The sequence below is a fragment of the Rhodamnia argentea genome, chromosome 7 (genome assembly GCF_020921035.1).
Source record: "Rhodamnia argentea isolate NSW1041297 chromosome 7, ASM2092103v1, whole genome shotgun sequence".
NCBI classification, from domain to species: Eukaryota; Viridiplantae; Streptophyta; class Magnoliopsida; order Myrtales; family Myrtaceae; genus Rhodamnia; species Rhodamnia argentea.
The window spans coordinates 1,228,180-1,252,091 of record NC_063156.1 but is presented as its reverse complement, the minus strand read 5'-3'; the positions used below and the strand labels follow the sequence as shown (position 1 = coordinate 1,252,091).

Below are 23,912 nucleotides of genomic sequence, written 5' to 3'. Positions count from 1 at the left end.
TTTGCGTGCCCACCACATTTCGGACCAAACCCCGTCGACTCCGAATCGACGACACTAGAACTCGGAATCTCTCTCTCTCTCTCTCTCTCTTCCGAAGCACTTCGGCCATGGCTCTGCAACTGTGGGAGACCCTCAAAGAATCCATCGTCGCCTACACGGGCCTGTCCCCGGCGACTTTCTTCACCGTCGTCGCCCTCGGGCTCGCCGTCTACTATGTCGTGTCCGGCCTCTTCGGGTCGTCGCCCGACCACCACCAGAGGCCCAGGGACCTCCATGAGCAGATGCAGCCCCTCCCTCCTCCTGTTCAGCTTGGCGAGATCTCCGAGGACGAGCTCAAGCAGTACGACGGCTCCGACCTCAAGAAGCCTCTCTTGATGGCCATCAAGGGGCAGATCTACGATGTCTCTCAGAGCAGGTATGCCCGCGACCTTTCTTTAGTATCGGGTGAAAATTGATATGTCCATCGCGCGGTTTCGATTGTTTTCTGTGGCAGTCGTGGGTTATGGATCGGATCGTCACTGTCTTGAGGTGAACTTGCTCGACCCAGGTCAAAGCTTCAATAGTCTGATTATTTGACTTCTAATTGAAGATCTTTTGACCGATTCCCATGCGATTTTATTTCTATGTCAGATTATTGTATTGAAGATGCCCTGCCTACTGACTATGAGTCGGAACAGCTTTGATGGAGTTAGGGTTTGTCATAGTGGTTTTCGGGACTCTTAGTGTAAGGATCGTAGTTTCTGAAGATTTGCATCTTTTTCCCCTTTCTCGTGGTTGGTGGTCCACACCTGCGTTAATGTTTGATCTTTTGCACATTTGATGCCATTGGGTTCTGCTAAACCTTCCAGTTTCATGCTCATGCTTTGAGATTTAGGGGTATGGGCTATCCGTGTAATTTGATGCAGTACAATATAAGTTGTCCTTTGAGACAGATTAACACGTGTGCTCTATTTAGGATAGTCCATATGGAAAATTGTAAGTTGCCTCATAGACATGTGATGTTGAGGTTGGAAAGTATATCTCATGTATGGTGATACCATATAGTTGTATCAATTGAATTTTTTTTCCACCTGAAGTGGAAAAGTCACAATAAGTGAACATACCTAATTGGTTGTTCATGTCATACCGACACATGCTGTCTCCGTTACATGTTCCTCTTAGTCTAGGATCAACTCACTATATTGAATGTCTCGGTGATTTCCACCCATGGGACTTCTTTGGAATTATGTTTAGGAGAATCATGGATATGTCTCTTGAGAGAAGAGCAGGTGCTTTTCTCTTGGAAAACAAAGTCTACCATTTTATATAGTCACGTAATTGAGCAATTGGCGCCAGTGAGCTGCTTGGTATAGCTGTTCATAGTTACACTGGAATTTGTTGTTCCAAACAACGGGATGGTGGATTATTGCTTTCGGTTGCTTAAACATGAGATAGAGTCGCTTAGTGTCTAGCGCTCTTTGCCTTTAGCCACGAAAGTCTTAGGAACCATCCTCTGATATATAATCTGCTACTATTATCTCAGTACTTCTGCTGGCCCATCCTCTCACTAAATTCTAATTTGAGGAAGTTAAGTTCATTTGTGATCGAGTGTAGAATTGGGTGATTTCAATTGAATGGACAGCTGGTCATAGGTACTACACAAAAAGGGCATGCTCTTATTTACGTCGACTGGTTCATATTCATCATGGTTAATTAGAAGTTCTGATGTCAAAATATGATGTGGTGTTAACTGTCTTAAAACTTGAGTTTGGTCCAATGGTGACCAGATAATATAAATAGTTCATTGATTGGCAAAATTATAATTATGAAAATCTCCCTGGGGACATGATCACCTTTCCTTTTCTCTTGTTATTTCCTAAACGTCCCCATGGTGCGTGTAACGTAATTTTTCTGCAGGATGTTTTATGGGCCAGGGGGTCCTTATGCTCTATTTGCTGGAAAGGATGCAAGCAGAGCTCTTGCAAAGATGTCATTCGAAGAGAAAGATCTGACTGGGGATATATCTGGTCTTGGCCCATTTGAAATCGATGCTTTGCAGGACTGGGAGTACAAGTTCATGAGCAAGTATGTTAAGGTCGGAACCATCAAGAAGACCATCCCAGTGACAGAAGGAGCATCCACTGCTGAGTCTGCAGAAGTTGCTGATAAAGATGTGCCTAAGACGAGCGAAGATGGCCCATCAGAGAGCACTGAGGCTAAAAATGAAGAAACCCCTTCATCTGTCAAACCTGAGGATGCTGAATGAGCGAGGTTTGGGGAGGACTGTTGTCTGCATACTTCTTGGTTGTCATACCCATATTCCAAAATAACTTACTGTTATGAGGCCTAGGACACTGTGTGGTGATTCTCATGGATATTTAGTTTTTCAAATAATGTATTTGGCACCCAATGAACTTAGGTATCTCGGATTTTGGAGCTGCAACTTGTATTATGCCTTGCTGTGGTGTGATAAGCCAACTGTAAATGAGGATCTTAGAATTTGTTTTCTCCTTAAGAATCGTACAGGCGCATGACAGGAGCGGATATGGCTGATCAATGCGGGTTTCGCCTGAACGGCAATGGACTCCATGAGGTCCTGCAGTATACTAGCGTCGTGTGTCTGATGTTATCTGGTGCATTTCATTTCGTCATTTCATAGTTCGTTTTCCTCTCATGTTCTCCCTTCCCTCACTGGTACGGGACAGACCATTTTGGATTGTTTTGCGGTGAGTCCGCAGGAAAGCCATGGAAGTATGCCTCAGCATTTTGCGTCTTATAGGTGCACACGGTTACATATGCTATTTTTTTACTTCCCCGATTCATTCCGTCTTCAACTGCATTGTCATGCATTTGGTTGTTGATATTCGGTTCTAAGATTGAGGGGAGCGAATTCCTCTTTTGGCATGGGTAGAACTTTAGATAGTATAAATCCAGATTTTCTGCAGGAAAATAATGGCATTGTGTACTGAGTATAGTGTGATAAAAACACCTACAGGGTCTGGTGTGTGTTAAGTCAACGTAAAACACATGTCACCTGCGATTCCGGAAAGTACTGTTGTACTGCCACTTGCGAGTATACGGAGGCCTAGATCGAATTGAAGAGCCGGTTTTCCGTGATCATTCGACGTGTTCATAGCGTTTTTGAGATGGCGCTTGATTAGGAGTCAGATTCTCAGCTGTCAGTCAACCAACTTGACAGATACTTAAAGAGGGATTAAAATGGTTCATCTGGTAGGATGGTATAGACATGTCAGATACGTCGCTATGAAGACAATTGTATAAGTAAATTCAACCGATGATGAAGCTTTGACATTACAGATCGGTTGAAAAGGACGTCATAAACTACAGCTACAATTTGTAACCAAGAAGAATTTTAAAGGGTTTTTGGCATTTCTGGTTGTAAGCAGCGAAAGTGACTTGAATTGGCATCTAATATCATGTTCCATGCATCGTTTGGAAGATCTTATCCGGACAACACAACGAAACAGTCCAACCACCCAATTAGTCCATAGAGCACGCCTCGCTCTACCCAAGGTAATTACTTATTTTTAGGGGTGAGCAAAGTGGATCGACCGAACAGGCTAGTTTCGTCAAGTTCTCGAGGGTGCCTGTCCTATTTTCGGTTCCGAGCTAGAGAGACAGACCGATTATTTTTGTTTTTATTTCTTAAATGTAAACCTAATATCGGTTATTTCTTTTTATTTCTTAAATGTAAATCTAGTATTAAAAGTAAAGTTCGCGTTGCTCATCCCTACTAATAATCAATCGGTTCCATTGGACCGATTGGACCGGACCAACCCAGGACCATCTGGTTGGATTCTCAGTTCCTGAGTGGGGCCAGATCGGAAACCAATCACCCCTACTTATTTCTCTCTTGGAGTCACTTGATATGCTAGTTTTCATGCGGTAATTTGGTTCTCGTAAATCATTTATCATGCCAGGAAGGTGATCCTGCCGATGTTGTCGATGTGGTGTGGCTGGCGTGGGTCAATAAGGCTACATCGCTTTCATAGGTTGGCAGTGATCAAGCAAATGGGACATCCTGTCAGTCTTCGTTGAGTGCATAGATGTATGCAGTAACTGTCCAGATCCCTTAAAATTTGATACTTCAATGAAGCTGCCTCACCACAGACTTCCAATTAGTCAGTCTTTTAGTGTTTTTGTGAAGTTACACTGGTATTATCACACTTCAGCATTGCGATCAGATGATGTGGTCCCATCAGACGGTAAACGAGCAAACAGCACGTCTCGAACGGCATTTCTCGATAGGAGCTCTCTGGTTCCCCTCAATGAAGGAGACAAGAGAATGACATGGCACTAGTGCGAACTACATCCTTTGTGGCATAATACTGGCAAGGAGTGATAAGGGTACTATTACAGATCAACTTAGGCAAGGACGACTTTGGCATCAGGACATGAATGGTGCATCTTAACCTTGATGGTCTAGCCCACACCTTGTTATTTGTCACTTAATGGGCTTGTTTTATTGCCCTTTGTGATCATGATAGATTTGAAAGAGAGATTTCGGTCCCTCAGGTACTTGAATTATGATTGTAGGAGAAAGTCTTGTCTGTCCTGTTACTGATCATCTATAAGTGTCCTCACCTGCTACTCTGAAACCCCAGTTTTTTTTGCTGCTCCATGTTTCTCTGCCAGTACAGATTCCTTAGCCATGAGAATTCATACTGCTTCACTTCTCTTCACCGTGATTGTTATGGCAACCATTCACGTCTCTAGCTCCAGACAACCTCTTGTGTTCATATCTGTCTCAGATTTTGGAACCTCGTCGTCTTCTCCAGGATCAGAGCATTTTCTTACCGCTAGTCCTCCCGTTTCAGCATCTGAGAGCTCCGAGGCGGATCAGATATTTGTTTCCCATCAAGTTGTTCCTAGTGGACCAAACCCACTTCACAACTGATTGAATTTTCTGTCCTCTCTCTCTCTCTCTCTCTCTCTCTCTCTCTCTCTTATTAGCGGTGGTGGATTTGGGATTGAACTGAGTTATACTTTTGGTTCTCTCACTGAACAAGGAACAGAAGAATCCTTCCTGAGATCTATGCATTATGTGAGCTAATTTCCTAGCCGCCTTGTTCTAGGAAGAACCAACTGGTAGCTGTAATTGAAGCTTGAAGCTTCAGGATATATCTCCGATAAGTGATGTATTATTTCAATTGCGAATTGTAAGAAAGGAACTGTGATTCATGTTGCTGAGGATGAACATGAAAAAGATATCTGTTGAAAAACAATGATCATGCTGCAATTACATCACTGTATTTCAGATTTCAGTTTATCCGAGACGTCATAATTAGATAGCAGATGTTTGTGAATTATGGCGGACACTCTTGAGTTTGACAGATCGTGCGGAGTTTTACTTTATACTGATCCCAAGATCAAATGTGTTACTCCTATGTTAGGGGAAGACAGGAATCTGAACTGGAAATAGCCTTCTGGTTAGTGTAGCAATCAGCCGAAAAATGGAAAAGAAAAGGAAGGTAGTTCCTTAACCTTCCATCATCCTTCTGATGTCTGATATCGGTTGATTTTGCATATCCAATCGATCTTTCTATGAGCATGTGATGCAAGATCTTCAAGAGGCGATAAATTGTGTGCCTGTTTCAAAAACGGGGAATCAATCATGGATGAGCAAGAAAATACAAGCCATGCATCGCAAGCTAGATCCAATTTGTGTATAATGCAACCTTGGACTACTAGAAGTCAGAAGTTCTTTTGCTCTAGCCATCAGAAAGATGTCAAAAAGACTGGTTTGACTTTAGTAGGTGGTATTGAAAGAATCCTAGACTTTTAAGTAAAGACAAAAGGAGGGGAAAATGGGGACTCTGATGATGGTTGCAAGATGAATGAGGAAACGGAACATAAAACAGAGAATCTAGTAGAAATGAAGAAGCTGGGATCTGCTTTATTGACATCAGAATGAAAAACTTGGTACTTCTCAGTACAGCATCTCCTCTTCACAAGTCAACTTCCTTATTTCTATTCAGCTGATGATGAATGCATATTCTAGGACCACCAAAGTTTAAGGATCAATTATTTCTCATTCATGATACGAACTCCCCAATATTATAGCAGAAGTCAGAATGGCCGATCGACATTTGCACACTTCTCTCGTCTGATTTGTACGCTTTAACAGAATCATGACTCATCAGGCTTGGTCAACATTTAAAATATGCATCAGAGCAACAAATCTCAAGCAGTGAGTTTCCGAGCACGAGGATTGACAATAAGCAGATACACCTGTTTTCATCTCATTTGCATTCTAATCTAACAGAGACGGCACGCACGGTGACAGCATCCTTTCTGACTTTGTGGATTTAATTATTCAGGATATTTGTCAACTATTCATTATTTATTTTTAAAATGTAGTTCACACATGCATCATTCTCTTCTGGTAGCACCCGCATGTATTTTGGAAGCATTGTCTAAAGTCATCACAAACAAACTTTGGATTATATATGCAGAAATCAAGGCATGAATTTCAAAATGTTAGAAAATGTGCTCGTTGAATGGAAAAAGCAAAGGGGGAAAAAGAGGGTCGCCTTACAATAATTTCTTGCCAAATGTTACATCCTGGTAGAAAAGACGAACCTGCTTTTCTTGACAATCTGATATGCACTACAGTGACAAGCAAAGATTTTGTAAATTAACTAAAGCATATCTGGAATTTATGGTTGCTGCTTACCATGAACTCTCTCTATCTTAATGGTTTGAAAAGCTCAGATTTTGTCTAAGGAAAGGCTGAAAGCATGCCATTGTCTTTAGTTGGACCTCACAGCGGAGTTTCCGAAACGAAGTTCATGTCTTATCTGTGTCGGAAGTACGCGAACTGACAAATGTCTCGGAAGAAGTTCACCCGGGACAGACGGCTCGAGAAGTCGGTGAAGATCCGGGAACTAGGCAGAAAAGTACCGCCTGCTGTATACGAAGGGCCTGCAATTTCATTTCATTTTTTGGAAAGCGACCGCTTGAAAGTCAACTTATATGCTTTTCTAGAGGCATGCGATGTGCTAGCATGAAAGAAAGTCATAACATCTGTGTAGTTTAACTCAGGGAAAAGAATTAGAATTAGTCTTTTGACAATATTAAATCTGATACTCTGTATAGTGCTCATTCTTCCACAGCATAGGTAGGTTGGTCTCTTCTTCTTCTTGGTGCTGAGCCATCTTTAATCACCATCTCTCAATGCTCGCCAAATTCATTGTTAATTACAACCCAGATTTGTCTGCACTATATAAATCAGCCGAGGCCGGTCCATCATACATAGACTAGGCTCTTGAAGCTGCTGAAGCATTCAAAGCTCACCAACCTATCATTCGACCAGCATACTCTTTCCAAGCCTTTTTCGGCCTTCAGAACATGAAAGCTCGCAAGTCTCATCTTCTGCTTGTCATGATCTTCATGATATCAGCTCTGTTCCAAGTCACCAGCGGCCGTCGGATTAATGAAGGCACCCAAGGAGCGAGCAAACAAAGATTGTGGGCCAAGTATTCTCCTATCTTCTTCCAGAGCATCCCTTCGATTCGCGAATCTGCCAGATCAGGGGGTGAGAAACACGGCTCGATGCACGTGGTGTCGCGCAGACTTGTCCCGTGCGGACCCAATCCACTTCATAATTGATTTGGTTGTACTGGATGTCATCTGATCCCTGTTCTTTCATTTTCTTCATAATAATCGAGTCTGTACAGCGTTTAAAATGATCTTTCGGCTCTTGTCCTGTGTGATAATATTTCCAAAGCGGAAGGGAGGGGGATTACTAGCTATTGTTTGAGTGAGCCGTAAAAGAGAGTACTAGCTAAAGCTCTGTTTCAATCTATATTCCATCCGCATGTGTACTGAATTTGAAAAGTGAAACTGCCCTTTATGGGAAAGGGAACACTTGATAAATGATAACAGAGCTGTCCTTAGAACACTGCAGCTGATCAGATGGATGGATGATTCAAAACAGGCGCATCCGGAAATTTTCTTCCGCAAAGCGATTCCGGTAAAATGATTCGCGCGAGCAGCGATGACAGGCCCGCCTAAGAGATCGAGTACGCATGTTCGAAAGAGCTTTTACCCGAGCAGCCTGGTGTAAAAGGGAAAAGATTTCAGCATGAATCTAATGCGAAAAAAAGAAAAGATTGCTCAGCAGATAATGAGACTCAAGATGTTATGTATTGTGCATGCAGTTCTAGCTAGTAGCTGTGTGTATAATCCGTAGACAACTGATCTTTGTGGGAATTAGAGTGTGGCAGAAGAGGCTAATTCTGTCAAATGGTCTAGAGAAAGTGTCCTAAAGGGGATCCATCTTAATTTCGAGCACTCTGAGGAATACATGTTTTCTCGTACATATTATTGATGGCCTGACCAATGTGCATAGGCCTAATATTCTATAAAATCTCCAACTTTGGCTCTTATCCCAATTCTACTTTTTATCTTGTAAAAAACCGTCAACTTTAGCTACAGTCTCAATTCTATCATACCCTGAACTTTTTTTTATCCCATAAAAGATCCTCAACTTTAGGTCCAATATCAATTCTACCCCCAATATCAATTCTACCCCAAGACCTAAAGTTGAGTGTTTTTCATGGAGAAAAACAAAAAAATTATGGTAGAATTGAGACATGACCTAAAATCTGATTTTTTTATGGGACAAAAAGAATTCATGATGGAATCGGAACTGGATCTAAGGTATAATTGGGACAAAGGCTAAAAATTTGAGGTTCCTATGGTATTAAGTCAAGTGAAATGATGGCAAACATGAATGCCCTGATCATTATTTATGCCGAAGACAATTGGGGTCACTGAAAAATAACTCGTTCCATTTCGAACGTAGGTGAATGTTTACGGCCAGCAATACTCTCACAAGCCCAGCACAGATGAGGCCCATTGGGCCGGATCCAGCTCATCATTAACTCCTTTTAGGACAATCCTTAACGTTCGACCAGCCCAAACTCGACTCCTTGTTATGGTCTTTTGGGTTAAGTACAGTTTAGTCCTCTAAGTTTCAGTGTAAATGCGATTTTAGTTCTCTAACTTTGGTTTTATACAATCTAGTCCTCTATCATTCTGTGCGTGTGCAATTTGGCACTCCAAGTTTTATTCTGTTCATTCAAGTCCTTCGACATTCTGTATTTGTGCAATCGAGTGATTCATTTACCCATTGTAACTAACATGATCAAATTAGAGTTTCCTTTTCCCTCTTTTTTTTCATAGTTAGCTTTTCACTAAGGCTCCGTTTGTCTCGCGAAAAATGTTATGTTTCGGAAAATGTTTCTCGGAAAGTCATTTTTAGGAAGATGACTGTATTTTCTAGTGTTTGGGTGAGACATAAAAACGAATTAGAAAACTATTTTCGACGTTTGGCAAGGAATTGATTTTTCCAGAAAAATATTAAATAGATTTTTCAATAAAAATTAAAAATAATGTTTATTAGAAAAAATAATAAATAAATAAATTTTTCCAATTTAAAAAATAAATAATGAATAAAAAAGTAACAAAATAAATGAAAAAAGAAGATGTGAAAGAGAGGAGGAAGGAAAGATGATGAAAATGTTTTTCTTTTCTTAAAAAGAGTAAAATATTTTTCAATTTTTGTAAGAGTTTTTTCCATAGGGGGAAAGTATTTTCCAGGACTAACATATTTTTCGTGAACCAAACGCTGAAAAATCCAAAAAACCTTTTCTGAAAAGTTATTTTTCCATGAAACAAACGGAGGCATTGTTGCCTATTTGGCTTCACCTCAGCATTGGGGGACATTTCATGCCATAATGACAATGCTACATCATTAATTAATCCGACGTTATGGTTGGAACGGTTGATCGAGTGATTTGATTGCACGAATGAAGAAAGCTAGAGGACTGGATCGTACAAAACAAAACTCGGAGGACAAAATCGCACGAATCAAAGTAGTTAGAGAACTTGATTAAATAGAGCGAAAGTTAAGAGGACCGAATTGCGATTAAAACTGAACTCGACCGTATCCTTTTCGAGTCATGGATTTCGATGGGCCCATGGGCCTAACCTTATGGGCCGGAACTCCAATCATCCCGTGCCGACCCCACGCTCTGCAAATCTTAAGAATTCACGAGGCCCGAACCCAGAGAGAGGCCCATATCGAAGACCAAGCCCAATACCAGAAGGCCCTAATCATTCGTCTGAACAGCTCGGACGCGCGGACGCAACCTCCCTGTCCCCACTCACAGCAGTGGACAGTTGCTGCCCGTAATCGAGCCAGGGGCACATCTGGAAAATCACTCACCAAAGCATCGTCACGTGGAATACCCAAACTACCCCTGTATCCGAAGTAAAATCTCCCGTCTCCCCCCCAACTGGGGAGCTCTACTTTGGGTCGAAGTTCTCCACTTTTCACTCGATTTGGTGAGAAAACGGAGCAGAGCAGAGCAGAAGCATATGCTCTGATGTCGTCCCGAAGTCGTCGAATTCGAGGGAGGTCCTGGGAAGATGTGTAGATGGAATTGGAGGAGGACAGAACTGTCCAGGAAGAAGGTAGCAGTAGAGTAAAGGGACCCCATTTCAACTTCAGAGCGAAAGGAGGAGTTTCGTTTCGCGATTCGCAGCAAATCCGAGTTCGGCAACACGTGGTCGTCGAATTGACGCTTTTGTCCTCCACTCCGACTCCCCTCCCCAACGCTCGCAATTTGCTCTCGCTTTTGTGCGGTCTCCCTGTATTTTAACTCCCTTTACTCAACGTGCAGAGAGAGAGAGAGAGAGAGAGAGAGAGGGAGGGAGGGAGACATTTCTAGAACTGCGTCCAAGACCAGACCGGTGATCGGCGCCGGAGAGGCCGAGGCTCTGGGGGAAATGGCGGACGATAGCTCCGATGATTGGCTTCCTACGGGCTGGACTGTGGATGTGAGAGTGAAGCGGAGTGGTCGAAAGGATAGGGTAGGTTGATTTCTTCAGCTTCTTGAAGGGAACGAAGGAAAGTTTCAGTTTTTGCCTGTTGTCATAGTTCGTGCTGCTGCAGATTGATCCTCAGATATCTTTGCCTTTGTGCTTTGGTGTTTGTAGTCGGAAGATTTTTAGTTCGTGGTGCTTTCGATTTGCAATTTTGAGGTTTTTGTTAGCTGCTTGTTTTTACTGGTTATGGCCCTGGCTTGCCATTATTAACGTGGGTTTGGAGGTACTTGTTCATTAGATGCATACGCTCAGGTTGGAGCAGCAATAGATACGCCTGTGTCTCTCATGATCGTGTCAATTGTCGGGTTGCATGTAGTGTTTAGGGCTTTGCGGTAAAAAGGGAAAAGGGTGATAGGTTGATAGCTTTCAATGTCTCCGTTTGCTAGTTGAAATTAGTTCCTGGTGTTTGGATGGAGGAAATTGTGGGGAATAGAAGGGGAAATAGTAAGATACTTTTGGCGGGATGGCGGTTTTATAGTAACAAAGTGGGAAGTTGAGGTGAGTAAAAGAAAAGGAGCTCATCTTCTCATAACTAGTTCCATTTTTCCTTCCAAAAGTGATGGGAATGTGAACGGAAACGGAATCTAGCGCTCTCGAACGTTAAACTGAGATATAAAGATATCGAAGCAAAAGTTGCTCATTTCATAGCACAGCACGCTACTGGTGGGTTCGTTTCCGTTTCTTTAGACGTCACTTTATGCTTCGATGGTGTTAGATTTCCGTTTTCTTTCATATTCTCTTCTCTTTTGAAAGGATATACAGAACTAGTTATGAGGAAGATCAAATCCTTTCCATTTGCTTACCCCAGCTTCCCGCTTTCTTGCTATGTAACCGCCATCCCCCCAAAAGTATCGTACTATTCGCCTTTTTCTTGAACTTCTTCTCTTCTTTCAAGGCCACCTCGTCTATACATAGTTGTAATCTAATCATCTGATCAAGATATAGGGGTGTTCGCTTCCATGCTCTTCTTATGTTAAGAGAACATCTATTTCCCTTTCCTCTGCCACTCGAGCTCTGAAGGTTTACCGGAACAAATGTGTATGTGCTGTAACTGTGCTAGTTCAGTCTATGACTGCTTATAACTTTCCTTTTTCTATTGGGTAAGGAAAGAGAGAGTGGGTGATATTTGCTTCCTCCTCTTAGCTAATTTAATGAAATTCAGCAGAAAACCGAGATGAAAGCATTTTGTAATAAATGCGTGCACAGTAATCTGGGAATCCTTTGGCTTCAGTATGTTCCTGTCTTCACGAGATCTAATGTCTCAAGTTATTTCGGAAGTTTTTGGTAGTTGCGGCTTTTATGAGGTTTCATATCCGTGCAGCTTTACACCTCTCCTGATGGACTCAGATTTTCTTCCAAGGTGGAGGTGTTGCGCTATCTGAAAACTGCACGATGCAATTCTCCTCAATCGAAAGAGGAGAAAAATGTCATCCTCGAGCAATCTGTGGGTGGTGCTTGTGATGGCATTGCACACATAAACTCTTTCCCATCAAAAGAGGATAAAAAGGTCCACCCTGATCAATTCGACAAAAATTGCTATGATCACATTGTAGGAAACAGCCCTCCTCTGTCCAAAGAGGAGCAGAAGATCTGCCTTGAGAATTCTTCAAAACATTTTTTGTGCAATGCTGTAGTGAGCGGCTCTCCTACTTTCAAAGGGGAGAAAATTGTTTGTGGCGGTGCTGTAGACAGCTGTACTCTTGTTCCTGAAGGACAGAAGGTCGATCTTGATGGACCCATGAAAATGGTTTGTAGTGCAAGTGCAGAAAAACACTCTACTTTAACCAGAGAGGAGGACAAGAGCAGCCATCAGCAGTCCCCAGGAGATGTTTGCAGTGACCCTCGATGGATCAGATCTTCTACTTTCAAAGAGCAGAAAATATTCAGCCTTGAGGAATCTGCAAAAGAAGCTCATGAAAACAAGATAGAAAGTACCTATCCTAGTTTGAGGCAGAAGAACAGAGCGCGGCATCAGCAGCCTACTGTAAATGTTCGTCAAAAAGTTGTTTCCATTGTCTTGTTTTGATGATTGTGCTGTATTATTTTCAGTCTCTTCTAATTTAAGGTTTTGACGTTTCAAGCAATCTAGGTTGCAGTTGAAAAGGCTGTGGCAGAAGGTTTACCCGAGGGATGGACCAAAGAAATTAAAGTTAAAAGGAAGAATGGTACTATAGTCAGGAGAGATCCGGTATTTGATCTCATCTTTTGTTGTGCTCAGATTTAAGTGGTATTAGTTTCCAATCTTTTGTATGTCTCTTGCATCACCTTTTGTGTTTTAAATTCATTATCCTTCTACCATCGCTTTGCGGCATAGCTTAATCTTCCTTTATGTCTAGCTCGGACTAGATGCAATCCAAGTGGGCAATGCTTCAACTATCCTTCACACTTTTCTTTTAGATATAAAACCATCCCAGATTTATTTTATTTTATTTTTGTGCGTTCCTAGCCTCTAGAAATGGTTGTTTCTGAAGTGGCACCCAATTTCTGCAGTACTACACTGACCCTGTGAGTGGATATGTATTCCGTTCAATGAAAGATGTCCGTCGCTATCTTCAAACTGGAGACATTGGGAGGCTTGCATATAAGCCCCCAGACAAAGATGAGATTGATGCTGATTTAGAAGACAGCAAAATCACTGTGAGTGAGTATGGAGTTTTTGTTTTGCCATCAGTCAACTTCTAATTTCCTTTACTTTACATGAATACCTCAGTTCTCAAATGGCACGTGGTTTGCATGTGATCTACTCTATTGAAAAATCATTATGTTGCCACCCTTAATAGCTATTTAGTGGCTGCTGGTGGAAACCCTTGGAGCGCTTGTAAATATGTCAAGTTCTATGTGATCTGATTGACTATTTCCTACTCTATGCAGCTATCACTACTAAAATAGCATTATATGCGTCTTTTTCCTTTTAATTTTTCGGCTGATGGAATAGATTGAGATTAGACTTAAACAGAGAAATGTGTCTTCATGGCATTGCTTCTTTGAGAATCCTGGCATTATGAGATACGGTGGTTATAAGGAGTAAGGAAGACGTTATTACTTTACCTGCAGATGTGGATATCTTTCAGGGATAGAGAGTTTTAAGAATATCGTACATGAAACCTATGTAACTGAAGATCCTGATAAATCTACCACTAGATGGGAAGCTTTGGGTTTAGTCTGGTTTGAGTCGAGGTCCAATTCAGGTTGGTCGGACGTATTTGGGTTTGGGAAGCTTTGGGTTTAGTCTGGTTTGAGTCAAGGTCCAATTCAGGTGCATTGGACGTATTTGGTTGGTTTCTAGATATGTTGTTTGTCACATAACCATTTATTTTAAAGCAGAAAATAAGGATGACGAGAAGAAATAAAGAGTTATAATTGAGGAACCAACTGAGACTGGCTGGATCAACCTGTTGTCCAGTCCAGGTTGGTTGGATTGGTTTCTTTCTTTCAAACTGTTGTCGGTACTGTGGTTGCCAATCTTGTTCGATTTGATAGTTTACCAATTGAATCTCTTAAAGGAATAATGAATGAATTCAAGTGTAACGTCAATTGATCATAAGGATGTGAATCTTACAATCGAGTTCAACATGTATTTGACAGATCCATGGAGCACTTGATTTGACCAAAAGATGGAAATGGAAAGAATGCTTTTAAAGCCTTACTTAGTACCGTCGTCCTCATATTTTCAAAGGAATTATTCTACTCAGGTGTCAAAGTTATCCTGGGAACAAATTTAGACAGGTGGTGTTGAGTTGATGACCATAACCTATGGTTTTTTCGTTCATCTCCATTGGTGTAATGCATGCTTGTCTTGACAGTGTGCATGCTTTAATTCTTAGCCTTGCATATTACATTACTTCACTTTACTGAGATTAATTCTTGTTGTTTGGTTGCTAGTTGAAATCTCATTCAGATTTTTGTAAGATTTGGACTTACCTGCCGTATTGTCTTTTCATTTCTGCCTCAGTCACCTGTTCCCAAGAAGCAGAAATTTTCAGTTGCTGAAACCGAAAGTACAGATGATCTGGGATTGCAACATTGTGAACGTGTGACAGATAATCATATGTCTACATCTGACCATCCTGAAGAAGGAGTGCCCATACCTGAATGTAAGCGTAGTCGCCACTGTTCTTGAAGCATCTTATTCCATATCTTTACATGTTATAAACAAGGCAACCTAATAATGATCTTGCAGCTTGTGGAATTTCTGTAGATGCTGTGGGCAGTGAGGGAACTAATTTCAGCATCTCAAGACTTTCAAATGCTGAAGGTCTAGAGCAGAATCAAGAGAAGAGCACTTGCAGTGAAAAGGATCTTCCAGTTCCTGAAGGCAGAGCCCTCTCTGAGGAGCATCCGCAGAATATGGTGAAGGCAGAAGGAAACAAAGAGAGAGAAGTTTCCAACCAAAAATCCCAGAAGAAGAAGAAAGAGATTGATGTGCCTCGGCGAGCTTCAAAACGACTGGCTGGAATTGCTGTTGATCCCACGGTGGAAATAACAACAGTTCGAGCAAATAGAGGCCCAGCTCATGTTAATCAGGAGGAAGCCAGTCAGGCTAAAGGTACCACAAGTGGTAGTGGCATTCCTCCGGCACCCCAAAGTATGGATCAGCTTGGGCCGCAACAAGACACAAAATGCACTGGCAAACCGGAGGAAGCTAAAGATCCTTCCAAGGCGGTGGCTGCTTGCAAAGAAGATCCTGAAGACTCAGAAGGAAACAAGGAAGATGATAACAAGAAACAAGGAGGCACACAACCATTGCAACAGGAGAGCTTATCTATTGCAAGTGCACATCCTGCAAATGTTGAATCTATTCATAAATCTGAAGAGAAGCCGGTACTGCCTTTCGATCTGCCTTCTCAGGATATACTTTCAGATCCATGCATCGAGTTTGCTATAAAAACCCTTACCGGTATAAGTTTCGATACTCCCACCGAGAATGCACTTGAATTTAGCAAAAGCAGGAACTCTTTTGGGGACTTGGCTCACCCAAATGTGCATGGTGAAAACATGGAAACTGAGAAAGAGGACAATGAAAAGCAGGGGTCCGGTGCTGTTCTGCCTCTTCAAAAATTAGCTCAGCCAGAAAAACATGCAGGGAAAGTTAGTGCTGAAGAAAATGCTGGTGATGTGCCAGGCTCCTCTCTGAACTTACCTTTTGGGGATTCATGGGCGGATCCATGCATTGAGTTCGCTATAAAAACTCTCACTGGTGCAATTCCTGTGGAGTATGGTTTGGATGTACATGACCTGATCCAGCAACAGATGCGTTCATCACAAATGCAAGAAGCTAGTGACTTGAATTTGTCCAATGCTGGTCTAGATAACTTTTGTAGAACTGATTTGTTGTGGCAGCATTCTGATACGGCAGTTAAACCCGTCTGTAGACCTCAAGCGGGGTTAGTGCCTGCGGCACCACATACTGGTAATGTTGATTTCCAAAGATCAAGTGGAAGTGTTCGACGCCAACACCGTCAGGACAGAGGCAACATACGCCAGAGATAGGGCGAAACTGCTATCCCATTTTAATCAAATGACTTTGTACAGGTAGGAAAAACATTTAGAGCAGAAAGTTTCAAGCTTTGATTCACTGTGCTTTTCTAATCCAGAATAGTGAGCTTTTATTTTCGTTCATCAACTCTCCCCATCTTTTCTGCTGCAGGTCCATCATAAGCTCTCTTGTGGATGCAAATGCTTCCTGAAAGGAAAGTCTTTTGTATTGATTTCTCTAGCTAGTCTGACATGTCGCCTTATTGTAATCTGTAATGTCGCGTCGCCATGGAACGGTGTACCGGGCGTTTCCCATTGTGTTTTTTTCTTTTCCCCGCAGTCGCTGCCCTTACAGATACACCTTTTGTTTGATAAACCAATCATTATTCATTTAACTTTTGACTCATAGATAAGGAGGGCAGTGTGGATCGTCCAAGAAGTACCTGTTGTTGCTCCTTGAGGCATTTTGTTTGATAGGCTCACGAGGATGCTTGCTCTGTATAATGACAAATAGATTCTGGATAATGGAAGAGGTACCCAGAGGTAACTTTTAGCTTTTTCAGTCCGGCATCATGTCCTCATGCTGCTGGGTACCCTCGGTCCTTGGGAGATAAAGCTGTGGCTAGACTTGCCAGTGTCCATTTGATTTAGCACCAAGGTTCACTTAATTTTACACCATGGATGTCCATAATCAACTGCATTGCACCCAGTCTATGCTGTCTTCTCTTTTTAAGTCCACCAAGGTTTCTCCATCTTTGTTCTTCTTTTTCTTTTTGCGGGTGCAAGGGAAAACTTACCTTGGGTTCCCCAGTGATTCCCGATCAAACACCGAAGCACGAGGCAGGTAGGGGCGGCTTTGCTCGAGGCTTACCATTTCGCTCTTCGGAGGAGGCTTCGACTCCTCAAAACGGCAACTCCTGGCGAGTCCACCCCATTATTTCTCGTAGAAAATGAACCGGACGAGTAGCGATCCGCTCGCTCGCTGAGAAAATGTGGAAGAGATCCAATGATCCATTGCCCTGTCATCTTAGAAGAGCAGAGCCGCCGCGATCGTTGGCAGTCAAGCGAAAGTGAGGAAATGGCAAACTGTTCCGATGCTGAAAATGGTTCGATGCTAGCAACCAAAAGCGGTGAAGGGCAGACAAATCTGGATTGGGCCATCCACCGAAAGAATTAGGGTTTCCTTTTCTGTGTTTCGTGAATGTTTTTAGTGTATTCTCCGATTGTTTCGGTTTTGAAACAAGCTCAGTAATGAATTTCGGGTCATTTATGGCTTGCGATTCAAAATCGAACTAAACCGTTAAAAATCTATTGTTTTATTTTACCACCCCAATTGTAAAGAAATCCGTTTCGAAAATATTTGAAGTCTTTCTGTTTGTTTGTTTTTTTTTTTTTTCCTTTTTCGGGTTGGTTTGGTTCGATTTGAACGATTCTTCTTACACCCATGAGCTTATATATCAAATCTAAAATATAGTATTGTGTACAAGTTTTGAATAACTCAAAACAAACTTTTCTCTTCAATTTTATCAATTTAAACAGACGTGTATCGGTTCTAATTAAAATCTGAATAAAAAGGTTATGGTAGGTCAGTTTAGTATTTGATTAGATAAATTAAAAGTTTGAGAGAGAATTTCAATTAAGGGCCCGAATTACTTTCATTTTCTCAAATAAGATGGTGCGTGTTGATATTGAGCACCACCAAAGTTTCAGAAGTTTTGGATTTCAAAACAAATCAGAGTGCGAAAGCCATGAAATTCAGACCGAGTAAAAAAGACGGAAGTAAAATTCAATTCAGACAGAGCGATCTTTTTTACTTTGCTATGAAGGGAGGAGGAAACGAAAACGGAAGCAACGTAACGAAGTGTTTGAAACGATGCGTATGACGCGCTCGGACTCTGCTCCTTGCTTGCCCCTCCCCGGCTCCATGACCGCCAAGAAAATATGAAGTGATTTTTGTTTCAAATAAAGACTTGAAGTGCCCTCTTTGCTTCAAATAAAGGCCTAAATGATTATGCATGTTTAAATAAGGACCTCTCCTCGCCGACAAACCAATCGGCTAAATATTCAGGCTAGTCAGGGGCATTTTTCGTTAAAATACGATTTTAATTAAATTTTTAAAAACTAAAAATTAAAATACAAAAAAAAAAAAAAAGGAAACACAGGTGAGATGGCTGCCCTCTCGCTTGTGGTTGCCGCCCCACCGACAGTGGGGTGGCGGTAGTTGTCGTTGGGGTCATCGGTGCCTCGACAAAAGCCGGCGACCTCGCCAACCGGTGGCCCTTGTCGCAATTGTGAGAGGGTTATCGGCCCTTGCCCGGGTTCGAGGGAGGGCCACCACCACCGCCCTCGGCCGAGGTTGGAGCCGTCGTCGCCCTAGTCCCGCAAAGGGTGACAACCCTCCCTCGAACTTAGGCGAGGGTCGCGACCCTCTTATAGCGAGGGCCGGGGCCCTCGCCACCGGTTGACGGGTTTGCCGGCTTGGCGGGGACCGGCAACCCCGACGACAGCCTTCATCGCCCAATCGCCGATGCGGTGACGTCCGCAAGCGAGAGGCAGGCCCTTTCACCCGTGCGTGTTTTTTTTTTTTTTAAATTTTTAGAAAACTAAAAGATGAATAAACAAAGAAAGAAGTTAAAAAAATTCGAAAAAGTAAATGACAAAAATGCCCCTAATTAATTGGTGAGAGGCTCTTTTTCAATATTGATATAGTCATTTCATGCCCTTTTTTGAAATAATATTCACTTTAGGCCCTTATTTGAAATAGAGATGTCACTTCGGACTTTTATTTGAAACAAGATCCACTTCATGTCCTTATTTAAGAAAATGAGAGCATTTCGGGCCCTTAATTGAAATTTTTCCAAAGTTTGAGGATTTTAGAAAAGATGAAATAAATTCCTTGTTGCAATTTGACTCGATGTATAGTTTATGTGGGAAATTTGAATGTGCTCCAAAGAACAAAGAAAATCGAAATTCCAGTTAATTTGGCGGGGACCCACACAAAAAAAAAAAAAAAAAAGGAGAGAGAGAGGGAAAATAGCCCTTCACTTCCGGTTCGCGCGCTCTTCTAATCGAACAAGAAGCTCGTCTCAATCTTCTACAGCTTCGCAATCGTCTCTCTCGGCGATTTCTCATCGCAACCCGACCGCGTCGACGGCGGCAACCTAACCTTCGCATCTCCGACTCCTGCGGCGCTCGTCGAGTCCGGTCTCTCAGGTCCTTTCTCAACCCTAAGTAACCGAGTGGCTGTCCTCACGAGAAAAATCGTTTCTTTCTTGCTTTCTTATGCTTTAGTGTGCTGTATGATCGGGGATGTTCTGCTGGTTGCTCCACGAGCTCGCAATTTTGGCGGTTGGGCTAATTAGGAGTATTCCGTTTCGGAATGGCAAAATTTTTCAGCAGTGTGATTGGATGAGATTGCTGTATGCGTTATTAGACTCGAAATCCCACGGTATCGAGTCGTGGAGCAACTAGTTGTCGTCGAATTTTGGTCTCAGTCTATCTTGGTGGCTTATTATTGTCTACAAATGTTGATCTCTTCCGTACCAGCAAATGTTTTTACATGATACATTTAGGTGTGCGGAATAAAATGAGTTTGGAAGCTGACGGTGGATAATGCTCTCGGTCTATTGGCTTCCAAATGTCTGCTTCATTATGGAACTGATCCAAGCATTTCCGATGTTTTTTGCAGGGAGGATACCACACAAATGCAGATCCAATTGAAGTGTAGCTGCGGGGATGGAAGCTGCCCTGAGTGGGCCATTATCGAATTGCAAGGTGTGGTTGAAGTTCAACCTTCGTTCCAAGATCAGCTGCAAAACCTTGAAATTGGAAAGCTTTGTCGTCCTTCGTCGCAGGTTCGTGTAAATGTCATCTCTATCGAAGTGCCTTAGGGTTTGCTTCTTTCTGTCCGAGGATCTAGTACCCATACCAAAAGAAAATGCTTCATCTTTTTTTGGTCTTGCTTTCACTTCTGGCTGTTGTAACAGAGTAACTGGAAAACTATTTGTGGCTTTTCAGTTTGTTTTCAAGATTTCAGTCCTCTTCTGATTGTTTCGTCTTCAAGTACCAAAATTTAAGCTTGTTATATTGGGGCTTCTGTTCAGGATGTCTACACTTTTACTGTTGGCTATCATGAGTTAACGGGCACAAAAGTGCCGCTGAAGAAGCCATTTCTGGTATTGAAGAAAGTAAAACTCGGGGATACGGAGCAAAGCTCTAATAATGATTCAGCTGATTCAGCGAAGGTTGAGCTTGAAGTTGTTGGCATTATCAGGCATCGGATATTGTTCAAGACCAGGCCAAAGGCCCTCATTTCCCGTAAGCGCTTCTATGCTGATACTTTTTGTGATGACATTGATAGTGAGGCTCTTTCTTTGGACTGAAGTGCCTGTTGCATTGGGAATGAGATTGCTTGTGACTTTGCTTCACAGGATATATGATAGTCTTAGATTACGCTTTTAACTTTGTAAAACCTAAGAGGGATTCTTTTTAAGCTCTTAGCATTATGTTCTTCTTAGTAAGGTTCTTCTTCTTTGACCCTGGAGCTGGCTGTGTTTATGTGATTGAAAACAATCAGCTCCTAAGGATGGAAAGCTGTTGACTAATTCTGTTTGGCTCGATTGAACTCTTCCTATCCTTAACTTCTGGACTAACACATATGTTTGCTGACAGAATTTTGTTTGGTGCAATTTCTATTTCCAGATTGCTTATGGCTGTTTTCTGAATCCAAAATCTTAGTTTAAGCTTTGACGTGACTGTGACTTATTGGGTACTCATACGGAAAACACTCATTCTCATGTGACTCCTCGAGATAATTTTGCAAAACTAATTATTTGTCTGTATGCTATATGGGCAGTTGACTAATTCCAGGGCAGCCTCACATTTGGTGTTTTGACCACCAGTGTCTACTCGTCAGCTATGGGGTCAAACAATATACCATATAGCCAGTTCTGATTTATGAACTGTTGAAGAACCTTCATTTGTCTGTGCCGTCATCTTACTTCTTTCTGTCTCGAACTTGCAGTTTATTTTTGCCTCTTCTTTTCCTCTTTCCTACTTTAAATTTTGGTAATTTAGCCTAACCCAGTTTGTTTCATCTTGTCCTGGTGGGTCGGTTGTATGTTGCACAGTTAGGATAGTTCATGATACTGACTGTTTCTGTCTGATGATGTTCTCTCCCTGCTCTCATTTCCCCCAGGAGCAGAACCAGTTGTCAAGGAAAGAGCGCGTGCATCAGGTTCTATCGGGTCAAACTAATCTCGATGATATGAGTAAGACTGTTGGAGGACCTAGACTGGGTACTTTACGGACAAGGACTTTCCAGACTAATTATGGCGACAAATCCCATTAGTTGCCTAATCTGTTCCATGCGGAAGTTGATCAAGTCTTCTGGACTGTGGAAAGTCTGAAACCTTTTGAGGCATGCCTTGAAATCTGCCGGAGTTCTACAGCAGGAGACTGGAACTTTGGTCGGCTTTCTACTTGTGCTTATGTTTGTGCTCTACTTAAGACATGATTTTTGTAATTTCTAGCTCTTCCGTGTCTGAAATAACGAACTTCGGCACCTCTGGCCTCGTTGAAAGCTCTTCCGGCCCTCTAAATTCCTTTTGCCGGCTGACGTATGTTCTTTCCTTTTATTTGTGCTTGTGTTGATTCTGTGTTGCATGGTTTTTTTTTTTTCTCCCTTGTCCTTCCAATCAATTAGATTTGTCACATACTCGGGAGCATAAGAACTAGACATGGCCAAATGGAACCGTGAGCCCAGAACTGGCCAATTGATCGGGCCCACGGTTCCAACTCGGAACTGGAACCGGCCCTTGAGGGCCGGTTCCAACCCCGTTTCGTTTTTTTTTTTTTTTAAAAAGGTTGTGGGTGGGCTCGATAGTTGGGCTCTTCCGCCCCCCCCCAAACAGAAAAAAAAAAAAACAAAGGGCTCTTTGGGCTGTAACGACCCAAAGAGCTGTTGCCATCCAAAAAGGAAAAAAAATTGATTTTTTTAAAGTTAAATAACTCTTCCCTTTTCTATAAATACTTATCATCCCTTTCATTTTTCTCACAAATCTTCTCAATAATTCTTTCAATTCTCTCAAATTCTCTTAATCTGCTCAATTCTCTTAATCCCATATCAATTCTCTCAAAAATGGTAAGTGGAATGGAATGGCCAAGATGACGATGGGAGATTCCGAGTATCCTATTCCTGGATATGACCCTCGTGAGTATGCATGTTGGGAAGACGATGACGATAATATCAACGTTGTTCCCATTCCGAACGTCGAGCACGTTCCAACACAAGAAAGTCTTCATTCTCCTATTGATGTCAAAGAAACGTCGACGACAAATGAGCCGGAACGGAAGGGCCGAGAGTATACATCCGACTTGTGGCTGCACTTCGATAAGGTATATGATGAAAACGAATGTAAGTATAATATAAATTGTAAATATTGTTCGCAAACATACAAATTTACGAAAGCAAATGGCTACGGAACATTCCGTCGGCATCCGACGAAAAAACATCCAACACAAGCGGGGATCGACACTAGGCAACAACAAATTTTCGAATACGCCAATTCTAGTACTCATTCTTTATTCCATTACACTGATGCACTTTATAAACAAATATTAGTTGAATATGTTGCCTTTGATCGTGCTCCGTTTATTACCGATAAAAATTTTAATTTGAAATATTTGATAAATACTGAGTTGGTTCCGCAAACACCAACTATTCCAAAAAGTACTCTTAAAAGTGAACTTCTGCATTTTTATAAAAAACAAAAAAAGTTCTTTAGCAAATTTTTTTGCGGAATTCAATGGACGTGTGCATTTAGGTAGCGATATTTGAAGAGATCTTTGGAAAATTCATTCTTATATGGGTGTCACGTGTCATTAGATAGGTGACGACCGGATCATTCAAAAAAGACTTATTGCATTTTGAGTTTTTGATAAAAACATTCGGCTCATGATATTTATAAAATAATTAGACAAGTTTTAGAAGAATATAATTTGATAAATAAAGTATTTGCAATTGGTTTTGATAATGTTGCCGCAAATATCGCTTTCATTCTAGAATTAGAAAATATTTGCAAACCCTTTTTTGGGAGACAATTTTTTCACATTAGATGTGCTTGCCATGTTTTAAATTTATGCGTATAAGATGGTTTACGAACTCTTGATACTTCTCTCACCCCAATAAATAGTGCACTTAAATTTTTATGGAATCATGCCCATTTTATGAAAGCATGGGGAAAATTTTGTAAACAACATAAGAGAAGGACAAAAAAGTTTCCAAAAGATATTCCAACTCATTGGAATTCTACCTACGAATTGCTTCATTAAACTTTTGATTATAAAGATTTATTATGTATGTTTATTTCGCAAACTATTCCTGAAATTACTTTACTTCCGCAACATTGGGACGTTTGCAAAATTTTTTAGATATTTTGAAAATTTTTAATGATGCTACTAATCCTTTATTTGGTATTTATTATCATACTACGTATTTATTTTTAATAGAGTGTGTTAATATTACTGGTGTTTTTAGTGAA

The 23,912-nt window shown here is 41.6% G+C and overlaps 3 protein-coding genes across 5 annotated transcripts; all 3 read left to right on the top strand.

The window, feature by feature from the left end:
* Positions 1 to 2,536, top strand: LOC115745349 (membrane steroid-binding protein 1). Its single transcript, XM_030680872.2, has 2 exons — positions 1 to 415; positions 1,897 to 2,536. Exons 1-2 carry the CDS (start codon positions 108 to 110, stop codon positions 2,243 to 2,245), a joined length of 657 nt encoding a protein of 218 aa, XP_030536732.1. The 5' UTR covers positions 1 to 107; the 3' UTR covers positions 2,246 to 2,536.
* Positions 2,537 to 10,281: 7,745 nt separating this feature from the next.
* LOC115745271 (methyl-CpG-binding domain-containing protein 13) lies at positions 10,282 to 16,924 on the top strand. 2 transcript variants are annotated; one of them, XM_030680750.2, is made up of 7 exons: positions 10,282 to 10,881; positions 12,218 to 12,886; positions 12,986 to 13,084; positions 13,387 to 13,533; positions 14,849 to 14,990; positions 15,095 to 16,428; positions 16,544 to 16,924. In XM_030680750.2, exons 1-6 carry the CDS (start codon positions 10,798 to 10,800, stop codon positions 16,384 to 16,386), a joined length of 2,433 nt encoding a protein of 810 aa, XP_030536610.1. In that variant the 5' UTR covers positions 10,282 to 10,797; the 3' UTR covers positions 16,387 to 16,428; positions 16,544 to 16,924. The 2 variants fall into 2 exon arrangements, with proteins under 2 accessions (XP_030536610.1, XP_030536601.1); XM_030680741.2 differs by having other exon boundaries at positions 10,284 to 10,881; positions 15,077 to 16,428.
* Positions 16,925 to 19,404: 2,480 nt separating this feature from the next.
* On the top strand, positions 19,405 to 22,032 carry LOC115745383 (putative uncharacterized protein DDB_G0287975). Of its 2 annotated transcripts, none has more exons than XM_048282906.1 (4): positions 19,405 to 19,584; positions 20,060 to 20,225; positions 20,475 to 20,688; positions 21,575 to 22,032. In XM_048282906.1, exons 2-4 carry the CDS (start codon positions 20,076 to 20,078, stop codon positions 21,625 to 21,627), a joined length of 417 nt encoding a protein of 138 aa, XP_048138863.1. In that variant the 5' UTR covers positions 19,405 to 19,584; positions 20,060 to 20,075; the 3' UTR covers positions 21,628 to 22,032. The 2 variants fall into 2 exon arrangements, with proteins under 2 accessions (XP_048138863.1, XP_030536768.1); XM_030680908.2 differs by having other exon boundaries at positions 19,408 to 19,584; positions 21,569 to 22,032.
* The last annotated feature ends 1,880 nt before the right edge of the window (positions 22,033 to 23,912 follow it).

What these genes read in the sequence shown, in the direction of transcription:
- LOC115745349 (XM_030680872.2), top strand. Translation starts at nt 108, where the DNA reads ATGGCTCTGCAACTGTGGGAGACCCTCAAAGAATCCATCGTCGCCTAC. An exon ending in TACGATGTCTCTCAGAGCAG is followed by an intron (nt 416 to 1,896) that starts GTATGCCCGCGA and finishes ATTTTTCTGCAG; the next exon opens with GATGTTTTATGGGCCAGGGG.
- LOC115745271 (XM_030680741.2), top strand. Translation starts at nt 10,798, where the DNA reads ATGGCGGACGATAGCTCCGATGATTGGCTTCCTACGGGCTGGACTGTG. An exon ending in GGAGTGGTCGAAAGGATAGG is followed by an intron (nt 10,882 to 12,217) that starts GTAGGTTGATTT and finishes ATATCCGTGCAG; the next exon opens with CTTTACACCTCTCCTGATGG. An exon ending in ATCAGCAGCCTACTGTAAAT is followed by an intron (nt 12,887 to 12,985) that starts GTTCGTCAAAAA and finishes CAAGCAATCTAG; the next exon opens with GTTGCAGTTGAAAAGGCTGT.
- LOC115745383 (XM_030680908.2), top strand. Translation starts at nt 20,076, where the DNA reads ATGCAGATCCAATTGAAGTGTAGCTGCGGGGATGGAAGCTGCCCTGAG. An exon ending in TTTGTCGTCCTTCGTCGCAG is followed by an intron (nt 20,226 to 20,474) that starts GTTCGTGTAAAT and finishes GCTTCTGTTCAG; the next exon opens with GATGTCTACACTTTTACTGT. An exon ending in GCCAAAGGCCCTCATTTCCC is followed by an intron (nt 20,689 to 21,568) that starts GTAAGCGCTTCT and finishes CATTTCCCCCAG; the next exon opens with GAGCAGAACCAGTTGTCAAG.